Source organism: Lissotriton helveticus, chromosome 9, assembly GCF_964261635.1.
Source record: "Lissotriton helveticus chromosome 9, aLisHel1.1, whole genome shotgun sequence".
In the NCBI taxonomy this organism is placed as follows: Eukaryota; Metazoa; Chordata; class Amphibia; order Caudata; family Salamandridae; genus Lissotriton; species Lissotriton helveticus.
The window spans coordinates 1,218,159,185-1,218,175,609 of record NC_136070.1 but is presented as its reverse complement, the minus strand read 5'-3'; the positions used below and the strand labels follow the sequence as shown (position 1 = coordinate 1,218,175,609).

Below are 16,425 nucleotides of genomic sequence, written 5' to 3'. Positions count from 1 at the left end.
ACTTCACTAATACTTTCTGGATCATTCCCTGTACGGATGAAACGATATATTCTGTCTAGATCTTCTTTCATATCTGGTAGGGTGACTAGATACTCGGTCACCTTTCTCACGCGTAATGAATATAAAACCATATTATCCTCGCCTGGGACTGGATCATAGCCACATTCGGTAAGGGCTTTTCTTATTTCTGCAACAGACTGATATCTGGGCGTACGCTGTGACGCTTGTGCATGTAATTCGGCTAACGTTAAACGCTTGTGTGGCGGCGGGGTTCCTGGAGGACCTCCCCCTGCGGCCCCTAAACTAGAGTCGTCTACTGATGCTCTTCGTCCTGGCAGAGTGGGAAATGGAAATGCAGGCTGGACTTGTATGGCGGGCTGGACCGGGGGTACCGTAACAGGTACTCCGGTGTCTGGAGGAGCGGGAAGTGCCTGATTTACAGGGACTGGCGGAGCGGGATTTGCATATTCTGGGACTGTGTCGTCCAAATAGGACGAAATGAAAATATCAGCTGCGGTCGGTTTGTGACGTAGCTTGGTCGGAACTAGTGGTGGCGGGAAATTACTGGATGCCTCTGGGGTCGCTTTTGGCAAGCCCTCGGCAAGAAGAGGATACATACCCTTAATAAGAGCATGCCTCTGTCTGTCTGACTGTTCGGTTTTAACTCGTTCACCAATCTCGATTAATTCCCTTTCTTGGGCCCGCTCTAAGGATTCTCTACTTAGTTCTGACTTTCTGATTTCTTTTTCGGTTCTTTTATGAGATTCTTTGCGCCATAACTCGATGGCATCTTTCTGTGACTGTCTGGCTTTCTTTTTCCATAATGCCTCTTCTATTCTCATGATGCACTCGGCATCCCACGTACCTGATACGGGCCATCTATACTTTTCTTCCAAAACTTTGGTATACTCTACCCATAAATCTAGATACAATATGGCGCTTATGCCATGCTTCTGATACATAAAATGACCTGGACTGTCCCTAGGCGGAGCAGGAACTGCTGCTTCTAGCAGACCTTTTCTGGTTTTTAACTGACGCAGTTTTGAAAAGAGCGGCATGACTGAACTATAATCTGGACACAACACAATACACAATAAACACGATAATTACTTCACACTCATACCACGACATTAAAATACATGAATAACATTCAGAATAACAGTTCGAACAGAATACTACCTGGAATACAGAAAACAGAATACATGAATTTTCTCGAGAACAGAACTGACTAGAACAGAAACTAGATGCACTGCTGAAACAGTACGAAACTTACCGGTCTCATACAGAGACACGTCAGGACCCGCATCCACCGAAGTGGACACTTCGTTTTGTGGGTCTGTGTACCACCAACCCACGGACCAGAGTCAATTAGATTGACCCTGTCTAGATACTACCCCAGCAACGGTACTCACCGGGCAGCAAGAACGGAAAGGCCTCGGACTGGACTGGACTGCTTCGACGCCGGACGGACGAACTTCGGACTTCTGTTACGGGTGGGCCTCCGGATACCTCGGACATTGGACTCTCGGCTTGGGCTCTGGTCGGGACTCGCCGCGTTCCTCCACCGTCTCGTCTGGATGCTGGACCGCCTCCTCCGTCTCCTCCGTGGGCCTGAGGGATACTTAAAGCAGAAATATCTGCCGGTGCGCAGAAGAGTTCCGTCACGACTGCAGAGGGTCAGGGGGTCGGCGTGGCTTCACCGACGCGTGGGGAAAGGGCAAGTCCCTATTCGGGCGCCATTATGTGGTATATAAATAAATAATACCGGATCTAGGTTTGACTAGGCATAGCAATAACAGACAGCTCAATAAATAAGAGTCAAGATTCGAGGTAGTAGGAGTTTGCAGGTTTATTACAGCATAAAGGACAGGAACAGGACAACCTGCATAGGAATAGGATGGCAGAGCCCGGCAGGGGGGACAGGATTGGACTAGCGTGGCCCGGCAGCTGCCGGGGCTGGATCTGGGATGAGCGCGCTAACATTTAATAACAATACACGATCATATATACTAAAACAGTTGCATTACAATACATACGATAGGCGGAGCAGTGGGTGTGGTCAATAGCAGTCGCGAAAGATAAGGGTGAAAATAGGTGTAACAGAGGCGTATACATAGACATGTGATGCAAACGTAACAGAATATGTCATGAATGGGGCGGAAACATGGAGGGGGCTACCTAAGGAGCCGGGACCTCTGACCTAATGGTGCGCGCAAACTGGCAATGACGTGTTACTAGAAGAAGCTGGGGGCTACGAACTCTGTGCTAGGAGCAGAGACTGAAGTCTGGAGAGTCAGGGCGACATGTACCTAAGCAGTATCTAGTATCTGATGTTTAGAGAACATGTTGATAGAATCCAAAAGTTATCGGGGTAAAGGCGAACAGACTCTAAGACTGGAGCATGCATTATTCTACATGTAGTGCGTGATGAAGAATATTAAATGATCATTAATACAGTATTTCTCCAACATGGAGACACAAAGGCTAGACTATGATGGTAACTATTGATGCGATTCAGTAGCTTAGGAATGCAGAGAAGGAGGACTAACTGATAACTGGAATCATAACATACTCTTGGCAGACTCAGAGGCAGAGTAAGGCTGAACCGGGCACTGTGAGGCAGGAAGTAAGTGAAGGGTCGAGGATACAGGTGGGGGCTGTATCGCTCCTCAGCGAGGCTCAGGAGACAGAAGCTGAATCTGGTGTCCAGGCCCTTTTGAGGCCTAGAAACGGGAACTTTACAATGGAATAACGTGTACACTGAGAAACGTGGCAATGTAACTTTAAAGAGGCCTGATATTCGTAGTATTCACGGGAACTGGAAACTGACATACTAGAGATGGACACAACTGTAATTGCGTCTTTAATCGAACATGGGGAATACATATGCATATTAATCATGCACACATAACATATGATGGAGGACACGTAGGGACACAGAACATGGCAAAATGTACTTTTCCACAACATGCTTTTAACAGGTGGTACATAGGAGTGAGCGGGCAGCGCCAGGCACAGATTGAGTCGAGGGTGGTGAGGGTACAATGGAGCAGGGGAGGCTGAAGGCTAGCAAGGGGGGAGCATTGCGTGCTACCATCATGCCAAAGAGGGGTCTCAGGCCGGACAGTTCTAGCAGCCCAATCCTCATGCGATTTTACTATCTGGATTGTCCAGTCAGTAAACCCAGGCCGGTCATGGGCGATAACACCAGGCCAGTTGTGATCAGATGGAGCTGTAAGTGCCCTGGAGACACCGCATCATCTGACTTGTAATTGGGCCCAGAGTGTCAATCATTGTTGAATGACAACTCCTGCAGTGGGACCCAGAGCATCATTCTAATGACAAATGCAGGGTCAGATTGGCTGATAGGGCAATTTGGCATTGCCAGAAGGGCTGGTCTGACATATTACCACAAACATTGCCCGCAGCAAGCACAGATGCATGCAGTCTCCCACATCTTGCAAAACCCCCATGCAAGATCTCTTTACAAGTTCAGAACTGCCTGATTTGCAAATGTGTGCTCATTTTTTAGCTATCCGATTCGCTAATGGGGGCCACATTTATATTGGTGCCTGGGCCTATGTTCTGCCCCACTATGACCCTGGTCATCTGTATGCTGGTGGGTGGAATGAAACAAAGGTGCCTGGCTGGGAGCAGAAGACCTGGGTGGTTTCATCCTCTTCTAAAATGCGAAGAGTAGAGGGGCGCCCATAAGCACCTGCTCCGCGACCCCCAGTGAAATGGAAACAGCACATAGCATGGAACGTCTTCAGCATGCACTCTCAAATATTCTCATTTTAGATCATTTTTATGCACATCAGTGGGAATATCCCGAATCTGAAAGGAATGCAGATGTCGTGTGATTATGGAGGCAATACTATCACTGCGGTGGAAGATCACGTGTTCAACCATGGTCTGCAGGTGGCGACGTGTCATGTGCTGCCACGAGAGAAGTACCCGGCGTTCCAGGCGAACCAAGGTAAGGAGTAGGGTGATGTGATGGGGGCTCTGAGTGCTGGGCAGGGGGCAAATGGAAGGATGGAGAGGGGGAGGATAAGATGTCAATTTTTGCAATGGGCAACTTCAGTTAATCTGCTAGATTCTTCAGGTCCAATATTGATGGCTGGTGTTGTTTGCTGTTCTGGTACAGAAACCCTGATTTTAAATTATGCCTTTGTAGGGGTACACTAGACGTTATTGTTTGTGTTTTTCTAGAAATGGTTTATTCATTATTTTATTTATTTTATTGTTTGTTTGTTTGCTTTTTGGGAGCACTTGCAACAAACCTGGTGGTAGGTAAGGCAGTATTAAATAAAAGAGACAGAAAGAGCAATAACAGAGGAGCAACGAGTGGTTAGCAAAACAATAGAGCCTTCAACTCCTTCCTGAAAAGCCAACGATTAACCCTGAGTCCATCGGGTAGCGGGATATTGTTCGAGCGCCATGGACCTAGCATGCGGAAGGCTGTGTTTACACTATGCGTCCTCTACAAATACATAAACCGGACTAGGGCCCGCTGAGCTGGAACACGGATGTCTACAAGAGTGTAAAGTACAGGAAGTTCAGACTAGGAAACTGGCCCTCATTTGTTGTACAAGGAGTACAAAATAAGTGCTCTCTTTTGACACAACAATGCTTTTTCTCCAGCCTGGAAATAATAAACCCGCCACATAGGAGAAGGTACGGTAGCATCTGTTTCTGTGTAAGCGATGTTGTAGTTTCCTATGGATAGTGTCTGAAGTACTTGTCTTCTGTGAGTCACCTGCTGTCCTCCTACAATAGAAGGCTGGATTAGATGTCTCACTGCAGCCATGTGTTGTTCCTCCAGTTGATGTCTGGATTCATTGCCTTGTAGGAGCCAGGCCTTGTCTTCAAACATAGACTTGAAGGTTGGAGTGGTGATCTCCTGTGCTCAAAAATGATCAACTGTAAATACATTTTCTAAAATAACTTAGCTGTTCTGTGGGTGTTTTTGGTAGATTTCCATTCATTTTATTCTCTATTCCTTGGGGAAGCTCCCTTTCATGTTCACTTAAGGATCTCCTGTGCTCATACATCTGAAGGCTGGAGTGGTTGCCTCTTTTAAGCCTTGTGGTATCCTCATAAGCATGAATGAGTTAGTGGATGCCTCTTTTTCTAGAAAAAGCACAGTGAGTTCTTTGAGGTCACCCCTGCAGTGGTAGTGATCATCTTTCCTTGTGCACAGGCACTGTTCGCCGTTATCCTCGCCTACAGAAATTACACACCAGGCCATGACCATCCTGCAGCAGGCATGTGTTCCAAACTTTAGTGAGAGGCAGAGCTTCAGCCAATCACTTTTTGATGTTTGTAAGTCCAAAATGGCCAACACTTTCAAGATAGATGAACCAGCAAATCAAAACCTTCCATAGATTTGATTGTGTTTAAATCTCCAGATTCTGAGCATCAGGTGTGTTATGAAACTACCAGATGTCCATTCTTCCCTTTTAAAGCCTTTTGGAGCGCCTCTCTTCAAATGTGTACATTGGGGCATCAACAAATCTACTTAAGTGGTTTACAGTCCTTTTAATCTCATAAAAGAAAACAAATGTAAGCCAGGGGATATCACCTGCCACCTAACACAACCATTGAGCTAATTTGTTTCATTGAAGTCATTTACTTCCAAAAGTTTGGTCATGAAACTATTTAGACTTCCAAAAAAGTGGAATGACTTCCAAAATGCTAGCCATGGAGTATTATGACTCCCTTTCCAGAAATGTTAACAGAAGTTCAAAGTTCAGATGGTGGGCCCCCTAAGTATAGATCATGATGATTTGCTAGATTAAATTGGTAGGGAATTGGGCAGTCTGGATCCACTAAATGTGTAAGATTAAAATACACAAGCATATCAGCCCACAATCAAACAAAGCTCTCTGGTACTGCCTGTGTCCACCCCTAGTCTTTAAGCCAAGGTTGACAGAGGTGTTCCCCCCCCACCAACTTCTTAAAGAGCTAAGAGACCACATTTGTATTGAGGTGAACTCTGACTCAATGGATGGATGTTTTTATTATTCCACCACTGTGTTGTCATTTGATTTTAAAACTCTACCTACTAGTTTGTTAAGAACATTTAGTACACTGGTGTCCTATTGTCTAGGTCACTCAGATATTTACACTTGTTCGGTTCATGGTCTTGGGTATGCTTGTCGCAAGGACTGTGATGTTCTGTGCTGGCAGTTATGCTACATTACAACTTTTTTTATTAAGCACATGTTGACCAATTAGTTGGCGTCTTGAGTGATTTTTTGTGTAGAGCATGCATTTGGGGTTGTAGTTTTTCCCAGCGGTTATTCGTGTAAAGTGTCTGCAGCCAAGCCTTGAGCCCGTTGAGTGAGGATAGTTTTTTTTGGGTTGAGTTGGGGGAGTAGATCCTTCAACCTGATGATGCAATCCATGAAGCGGACATGTACATTTAGGTGGTCTCTGCAGGATACATTGCAGAGGGAGTACTGGTCCTCTATTAAGTCTGTCAACGTTCAGGGTTTCTACCTTGCATTGGTTTTAGGTTTACAGAGTTCATTATGTGGAGAAATGTAACATGGAATTGTATAGACAACCCAGACAAAAGCGTTTAATATATCCGTACACTAAAAAAAGACCAGGACCACTGAATGAAAGTCAATAGGAAGCTACTTATTAAACAAGATCTTTCGAAATAAGGTAATTCTAAAGTGGTATCACTGAAAGAGTTAAACCCACAGAGATAATGGCCATATCCAGAGAACCACAGCAGATCATCAAGAAGGGAGGTACTCCGAGAGATGATATCCAAACAGGTGATACCATAAGAGGTGATGAGAATAGTTGTGATACCCAGAGCGCTGATGCCGAAACAGATGATACCCAGAGAAGTGAAATTCCTAGAGTTGATGCTTCAAAAAGTGATAGTCTAAGAGGTGATGAGCATAGGAATCATAATCTCAGTGGTCACCCAGGTATGGGATACCCAAAAAGATGATACTCAGAGGGGTGATATTCATAGAAATGGTAGTTGTCAAGTGATATCCGAAGAAATGGTGAGCATAGTGAAGCAATACCCAAAGAGCAGATAGCCTTAGAGGTGATATTCATAAAGACAATGCCTAATCCAGTGATACCCGAAGACCTGATGAGCACAGAGGTCATGGGCACAGTGGCATGACCCAGTGAAGCGATACACAAAGAGATTTTACCCAGAGGAGGGATAGTCATTGAGATGATACCTGAACAAGTGGTACCAAAAGATGTGATGAGAATAGAGGCATTGTGGTGAGACCCACGTAGGTGATATCCGAAAAGGGTAACCCAAGAACAGAAGGCCATAGAGATGACGAGTGTAAATCTTGTAACCCATTAAGCATTTCCCATAGAGGGTGAGACACGTGTACTGTAAGATTGGGCCATTGTCTCACAGCTGCAATGTCTCTCTATTTCCGCTGCAGATCATGTGACAGTTCGAACGTCCGTGAGGGTCAACGGCGTAAATATCATCTGGACAGACTTCAGCATCTACGACTGCAAGAGAACTGGGGAAATGAACTCCAAAGCTGCGTAGGTTTTCACATGCACCTGTGATGCATGCAGGAGGGGATGATGAAGGGCAGGGGAGCTGCTGGTAACATATTACATAGCTCTTAGCCTGTAGGCTACATTCCTTCCAGCCGCTACTGTTCCATAGCGCCACATAGTGAATTCCCGCACCACAGCACTGGCACAAAATTAATAGTAAACTGAGTGGAAACAGCACAGGTGAAAAAGATGCTCAGACCTGACACACAAACTTGAGATGCCTGCATTCCTAAAGCCATGACAGCGTAGGGTTTGAATATCATCAGGAAATTTATTTCACATAGCTCAACGCTAACTTTGTAACACTTACATATGTGGCAGCAACTCCGACCAAAAACACCCTTTGACTTAATGGCAATTGGCACCATCTTGAGATTTTTTATACTTTTACTCTTCAGACCAGACTTACCCTTCTTTCTGCACAAGATGTGACCCCAGCCACGCATGCATACCCTACAAGTAGAATTTAAATGCTAATATTCCAACCCACTTGATCTTACCAACCCAGGCTGTTCACTTGGCAATAGTCTGGCCCTGGGGTGTACCATGCAGAGAAAACACCAGCCCCACCACAATGTTATCTCATCTGGAAAATTCTGGCTTGTTTCCTATGTACACAAATTGTACTCAGCCCCTGGGAAGCCTTGAGCTCTCAAGCTCTAAAGCTGCAAAAGCTGCCACCAGAAAGTCAATGTCAACATTTAAAAGTGAAAATGAATGTCATATGTTTCTATAATAGTAGTTAAACCCACTGCGTCCTACTGTGACTACATAAAAAAGGCTAAACGCAGCTGTAAATACAGAGCTTTGCTCAACAAGAGCACATCTTGGTAGTAAATTAGAGTTTGAATCAATGTCTTGCAAAATGTAGAAGCAATCCAAAAAAACTTCTCCAGTAATTCAGAGCCCCTTCAAACAATGCCTCATGGTCCCACAGGCAACCTAAAGGGTTCCTACTACAACCAAATCAAGCCTAAATTGCCTAATAAAAATTGGCCCGGCAAACGAGAGCTAAATCAAAAATTGACAAATACCCCCACCTACCAGCCAAATAACGCCTAATAATTTGACTGCACAAAAAAATCAAGAGTCGATCTAAAATCTACCTAATAAATCGAGCACAAATCTGAGTTTTTTATCATGGCATAGATGCTTTCCTTTCATTCACAGACCTCGGCCCCTTTTAATGGGCACTGCAAATGTAGAAGCCTTTATGCAGGTCAATTTTCTGTAGTGTGCCTCAGATTGTAAAGATGAGGAATGTGTGATGTAAAAAAAGCATAACCGTGCTGGGTTCTTCTGCCCCACATACATGTTCCATTCCCTCACTTTCTCCCAGTCATCTGGAGGAGTCTTGAAACTGATGGCAAACAAACCTCGAACACATATAACCTCCTATGTACAACACCAGGTTTGAGATGCTCCTGCGGCAATAAAAATGTTCTCTGCAAAGTGTTTTGCTGCCCTTTCGAATTAGGGTCACGCTATATCTAATAATTTATATGAAATACATACCTGTTTGGAAAAATTACCCAAAATATAAAATCAATCTAAATAGATCTCAACATAGCAAGCACCAAACGGATGTATGACGTTACAACGTAAACTATTGTAACGCATACTGTTGCTATGTGTTTTTCACAACGCAACTTCCATTTCAACGCAAGCCATTACAATGCATGTACTATTACAACGTAAATTACTATTCTAACACTGCCAGATGCTTTCCTCAGGGAACGTGCTGGTCATGAGGCATATGTGTTGTAATGACATGCGTTGTAATAGCATGCATTGTAATGGAACTTGTGTTGTATTGGCTGTGTTGTAAAGGCATTGCGTTGTAATGCCTTTGTTATAGTAGATGTTTCCCGCACCGACCTAAACACCTGTGAGCCCAGCTCAAAACTGTACAATATAGTGGGAGACAATTTAAACTTCTGAATAACCTTCCAAAGGCTGCAAAAAAAATCTAATCTCAATGCACTTTGACTAAAAACGAAAAAAAGTCCAAACATTGTGTAGTAGTTCAGAATCAACTAGTTAAACGCTCGCCACTGACAACTGCTGTGATCTGCAGTTTATGAGTTTGAATCATTCCAAGGCTTAGTCGCCCTTCAATCCTTCCAAGGTCATTCATTTGAACTCCATTAAATTATGCAATAGCAACACTTGCTATGTACAGCAAAATGAAACAGTGACAATGCAATGTGAACTGTTTCGTAAATTAAGTTCAATCAATCAATCAATATAAACTCTATTAGGTCTTTGAAATAAAAACCACAAAAGTACAACAATCCATGACGCACACTTCAAAATCAACCTCGATATTAACAGCTTAGAAATCATTGTCGATATCAACAGTTTAAAAATTCATGGAATAAATACAGAGTTAAAAAGGTCCTACGAAGAAGAAAAAAATAACAAATTTCCTACACTCCAAGGGAGTTTATTCGCAGCTGTTTCTGAACCTAAGAGCGACTTTTAAAAAATGATGGACACTGAGAATAATGTCTCCCAAAAGCATTTGCAAGTATATGAGCGCATGGCAAACCTGAGAAGGTTGGCTTTTTCAGTACAGGAAGAATATAATGTTTCCTCGGTACTTTATAGAAGCTACAAAGCATCATGAAATGTAACGTGTCCTGTGAAGACTTACCGTCGAACGTAAGATTAACACCCCTTGTTCCCCCCTATGGATAGGCTAACAAAAGGGGCAATAAAATAAAATAATACTTTAAGTTAATGTTATAATTATTATTATTACTGTTATTGGTATTATTGTTGTTGTTAATAATAATCATCATCATCTTAATAACAAAGTATAAGGACACTGCGTCTAATAACCTTGGATTGGGATAAGATTAGATAAGAGTTTGTCCTGATGGGCAAAGGTCTACATTAAACAGAGACCCCTGGGAATGCTCCTATAAGGTGGAAGGCTCCCGTCTAATGCCTCACTACCTCTTTTTTCACTGCAGGTGTTCCAGCTGCCTGTCTTCGAGATGGAACTGCTCCTGGTGTGTTAAGAAGCACTCTTGCGTCACCGCTCCGTCGGAATGCCAAGGTTCACTCATAGACCGGGTAAGGCCAGTTCGACTTCCTAAGGATTTTTATGCCTTAGCCTTACCTTGTTAATGTTAAAGAGAAACCACTGTTTGAAAGCATGGCTACAATTATTACTGTGCTTAGACAAAGTATCGAAGAAAAAATATCATGTGGGAAAAATATTGTGTCAAGAATATCGAGAACAAAAATATTGTGAAGGTAAGCCTCTTCACAGTCCTAATATATACAACTCCACATATATGTGCCTTGATGATATGTATCTTTAAGGTATGTAGAAGTGGCGTTAAGAACAGTAAATCTATACTTACCTCTTTGCACTTACCTTCTTGATATTTTCGTCCTCAAAATCTTTGACACAATATTCTGTCTGCACAATATTTCTGTTTCCGATCTTTTTTTAGTGATCCATTATTATATTCTTGTAAAGAGTATTCATTTATTATACCTCAGCTCAGAATTGTGATAGTTCAGGGCTAGTTAGTAAGCCTCTGTTCTTCTGAGTGTCACCTCCCTGATTACTGCCCTCTGTGGAGGACATATGTCCTCTAAAGAACCATCATTGTCCATCAATGCCTATATTTTCACCATGGCATTAAAGCGTACCTCCATTTCAAACAGTGATGGTGTTAGTTTGCGCTCCCGCAGCCCTACCTTTCCACGGTCTTCCCTGTATCCCCAGGCGGCGATATTTCGAAAAGTGTGCTCCATACCAACTATTCGACTCTATCTTCTACGATGCAAAAATTAAACATATTCTGCAGATTTTATGTCTGATCTTTCCGTCAGAGGATCTAAGCGTGCAAATATTATTATTTTATTATTTTTTATAAGGTCCCAGTGGACTTCAGCAGACTGTACAGATGGAATAATCTTAATAGGAGAAGCATAAATGTGTGTGGAAAATTACATTTATATACATTGAAACTTGAGCTTGGCACATATAGCATGAGGGAAGCTAAATTGGGAGCATTGACAGATCATGATAGTTTCAGATTGGGTTTAGGTTTAAAATTCCTTATTTGTGGAAATTAATAAATGCTATGTGTATGTAGAGGAGAAGGGTAGAATACACATTTTAGTAAGGGAACAAAATTAGAAGTTGGTAAAAAAAATGTATAGAAAAAAGGAAAAGAAAGAAAGTAAGAAGAAAAAGAAAAAGAAACAAGCACTTGCAGAGCCCTAAACTTAAGCACTTAACAGTCTCAGAGGGCAACGGAGTTAGAGCCAAGTTTATTGATGTAGTATTTCCAAGGCTGCTCCTGTTTTGAAAGCCTTTCATGTGGCGCAGGTACCACCCCTGGGGTGTACTGCAGCGTTGAAAGGGAGCCCCCTGGTTTAATCCTTTATTCCCCTCACAAGGAGGGTAGGAGGAGGCACGTTCATGGGGAGAGACCCGCCAAGAAGGGGTAAAGGCCCAGCGCGCAGCACATCCATCTTCGAGTGTGTATTTATCTAGAGGCCGTGCTGCGCTCCCGTGACAGGCGAAGGCCGAGGGCCGCCTGACCGGGCCCGTGAACCGCTCGGAACATGATTTGCGCGGCATGTTTTCCCTCCCTTCATTCGTCAGGAGCGCCCGCTTCGCTAGAGAGGCCTGCAGGGTTGGACCCGTGTGTTGCTTTTGTGGTTCCTTTCCCACTTGCCTCCCTGTGTTTGTCTTGATATCGAATCCCCCCTCCCCCGGGGGCACCCACCGGGCATGGATAAGATCAATGTCACGACAGTGAGAGAAAAATCTGTGTTTTTTGGCGAGGGGTGTTGGTTTGTGTCAGAAGGAGAGGTCAAACAGGCTTTTAAAATGGCGTGCTGCCCCAGCGGCCATGTTTACAATGCAAAGGCGCAAGGACTTCTGGGAAGATCACTCAGCCCTGAAAAAACAGAGACGTGCCAGGGCTGGTAAAATCGATGTTCTGGATGAAGATAGCTAATAAAAATATCAGCACACTATACCAGCTTACACTAGAGGACTGTTCTAGCCAATGAAGTGTTCTTATAGAACAGTTGTATTTGAAAATAACTATTTTTCTTTTCGGCTGGCTGTTTTTCCCTGGTGACGGTTGCTTAGGATTTTTTTTTTGCCAGGGTTTCACCTCAATGTTTCAGGTTTTGGCTGCTCAGGAAGGAAGAAAGAGCGTCCAGTCCCAAAACAAACCTTGGACCCACAAACTGCATTTTGTAGCACGTAAATTAGCACTGCAGCAGAGCTATTCACATCAGGGCCGGCTCTAGGCTCACAGAGGCCCTGAGCAGGGAGTGTAGGTAGGGGGCCCGAGGCCGCCAAATCCCTGCCAGGGGCCGCCACGCAAATATGTATCTAAGGATATATATTGGCGTGGCGGCCCCTGGGGTTTGGCGGCCCTGTGCAGGTGCACAGCTTGCACATGCCTTAGGCCGGCCCTGCTCACATACATGCTAATAGACCCGTTTCAGACGGGAGACTCTGGATTTTTGAAGCTGAAAATGTCTTTATTTTAGGTATCTCCCGGCTAAAATTGTCTCTGCTGCAATATATGCCATTGGAAAAAATATACTTATGCCTTGGATTAAGGCAAGCACTACACACGACCAACCACTGATACTGCAACACACTCCGATAGAAATTAGTAGAGGCAGGGAAACAAAATAACACCCCATAGGAACTAATGTTAAATGTGTTTGTGTTGCACACACATTTACATGTATTCACTGAAAAATCAAAGGCTAGGTTGAGGAAACATTAAAAAAAATAAAGATATTGAAATTGACCAGTTATGGTTAGATCAAGTAACTGTAACTTGCGCCCCCGCCATGCCATGCACAGTGATGTCATTAACGATGTAATTTCAGTTGTCATCAGTGATGTTATTAATTATGCTATAGAACATGTCATGAATGTCGTAATTTGTAAGGTCATAAGCAGTGCATGATGAGGGCGCAAGATACAGTTACTTGAGTTAACTATAACATGTGTATTCCAGTGTGTTTTTGAGTTTAAAATGTTACTTTTTAACTGACATTTTCATCTAAATATAAAGTCTCTTTAACCTTTGTTTTTTTCAGTGAACTATACATTTTTTTAAACATAAAATACAATTTTATTACTGTGTCTAACTATGACAAACCTTGGCCGTGCGCACTGTGAGGTTGGCCGGCTAACCCTCCGCCTCGCCACCACCACAGTGCCCAGCTGTGAGGGGTTGACCGCAGAGTCTGGTTTGGGCAAGGCCCGGCTCCTACCTCCCTTGGGACCCCAAACCCATGCAGCACCAAAATAGAAAGTAGATATAATTTTTGTAAAAAAATACCAATTAGTACTTAATTTAACCCATTTTTGTAAAGAAAGGAACAAATCACCCCTTAAGGTTTCAAGGCACTAGGAGCCGTCGGCGAGATTAAGTGAGCTATTGCCCAGAGTCACATGATGCTGAGCTGAGCTTCCGTCGGCGATCGAACCGTGAGTCCGGCGCTCCGGGGATCTCTCCCTTCTCAAGTACAATATTATCATTATGATTTAGCCATTTAATTAAACATAGAATTACCCCCCAGGAGAGATGTCATTGAGCTGCATTACAACACAAACTGGCTAAACTTTAAAAGAAAAGAAAAATAAGTTACAAGTAAGAAATTATAAGGAAATGCGGAATGGGTAAGGGCAACATAATGAGAAGGTGGAGTAAATAACTGGGCTTTCTATTTAAAAGAGAGTCGGGAAGGTATCAGGCAGATTTCCACAGATGGGAAATTTGAGAGCCCAAGGGCAGTAGAAGGAACAATTGAAACCTTGTCGAGGGCAAGGTTATGGACTACCAAATTATTTGTTGACCTTACATTGGATACATCGTGATTTCTATATGCGGCAGCCCACTGAAGCCTATGGAGCAGTTGAGCCGGGCTAGGAGAAATAATACTCCATATTCGTCAAGTGTGAACAGATCACCCCTTAAGGTTGTAAAGGCAGTGGGGGCCGTCGGGGGAAATTAAGTGAGCTATTGCCCAGAGTCACATGGTGCTGAGCTGAACTGCTGCGGGTGCCAGGGATGGAACCGTGGGCCCGCTCTCCAGAGTCAGCCGCTCTGGCCGCTGCACCACATCTCTCCCATCAGGAGTGAAGTTGCATTTTTGAGAGTGAGACTTACACCCAAATAGTGAAAATGTCTGCACGTCTTACCTCACTGACACTTCCGTACTGCGGAAAGGATGGATGTTTTTTAAACATTTAGGAGAACTTTTGCTCACATTGATAAAATTCCTAGAAGGCCTTAGGTTCTTATCCAGAAGATTGCTTGCCCCTTGATGATTTTCCAAAGGAAGTGTGCTCAGTGACCCACGGTTCACATTGACTTCCTGCTATGCTCTGCTCTTACCCGCCATTGCTTCCAGAAGAGCTTTCTCGGGAATAGAAACCATAATAGGAAGGAAACTTAATTCAAGGATGGCCAGATGATATTTCTATGCCAGGTAATTTATGCCCAGAGTGGTTTTAAAATGCAACGCAGGAGATTTACTAATCTTTCTTAGTTCTGTGTAATGAGGTCTGCACGGGTGTTCCCACTCGCGTCCCACCATTAGTTCCGCCATAGAAAGGTGAGCCAGGGTTTACTGTATGGGATATAAACTGCATGGCTCATCACCTTACTAATTCGTAACTTACGAGTGCTCACCAGGTACTTCTTCAAAATGGCTGCCAAGAATCAGGCTGGTAGGGCCCACAGTGTGCAGGGCCTTCTTATGGGCATATGGCGGGTGGAATGGAGGCCACATAGGAGTCTGTTTCTGCGAGTGCTGCTGCAAAAAATACAGAAGATACAGTGGCCTGTGACAAGAGGATGTCCTACATCTTGAGCCTTGCGTGTCAGTCTACACAACACACTCTACACTCCGCTACACACTTCAGTCGGGTAGGGAGATACCATTATAACTGAACTGAAGTGTTCTTTGCAATGGCCAATGTCAGACTTTTGCTCCAAGTCCTGTAGCAATGGGTTTAAGGAACAGTACCAATGTTTGCTACTGATGTTTTCTTTACTGACTGAGAGCTCGGGATACTGTTAACTGCAAAGAGTAGCAAGGACTCAGTTAGTGTCCTTGGCTCTCCAGTGGAAGCGTTTGTCGAGGAGTTAGGGTTTGCTCTCAGAGATTCTCTGGGCTTTTAGGCTCAGATACTCACAAGATTCAACAAGAGGTACTTAATTTAAACTAAATACTTCTATAATACACCAATACAAAAATAGAACAGTTACAGTAAAGTAAAGTAGTGAAGAACAAAATGCCTAGCACTTATGGTTAACCAGGTATTAGCTTCTAACACAAATACGGGTTATCCTGTTGGGTCAACATTTAAACCCAATGTATGCCTATGAGGCCAACCTATAAGCACTTCAGGATCACTACTGTATTTACTACCAGACTAACATCCAATCAAAGGATACAAAGTAACTTTAGATGCCGATGTAGGTTAGTACAAGAGTCTGACCGTTCAGTATAACTTAGCAGATGTGTCCCCTGCTGTGGAGCATGGGCTCAAGTTACCATTACAGTCCACCATCTTGATAAGTCAGGGTTTGTGGATGAACAGAAGCTTTTTGCCAATGTGGTACAGCCATCGGTTCTTTCATTGTCTTTTAGGGCTCTAGGGCCTCCATTGTTTATCAGTTTTCTTATTGGGACAATTGTTAAAAAATGGCAGACAGTAGCTGAAGACTAGCCCACAGTGATGCATTTTTTCAGCTACCCCAGGAGTACTGGAATCTCCCTTCACATGTTTAGGTGTCCCAGGAGCATTCGAGTCTTCCTTCAATTTTCAGGTGCCCCAGGGGT

At 43.7% G+C, this 16,425-nt stretch overlaps 1 protein-coding gene across 1 annotated transcript in view; it reads left to right on the top strand.

The window, feature by feature from the left end:
• The window catches only part of PLXND1 (plexin D1), a 383,087-nt gene that overhangs the window by 125,789 nt on the left and 240,873 nt on the right, over positions 1-16,425 (top strand). Inside the window, exons 6-8 of the mRNA XM_078661693.1 lie at positions 3,802-3,979; positions 7,440-7,548; positions 10,545-10,647. Coding sequence (XP_078517819.1) covers positions 3,802-3,979; positions 7,440-7,548; positions 10,545-10,647 — 390 coding nt within the window. The remainder of the gene's footprint in view (positions 1-3,801; positions 3,980-7,439; positions 7,549-10,544; positions 10,648-16,425) is intronic.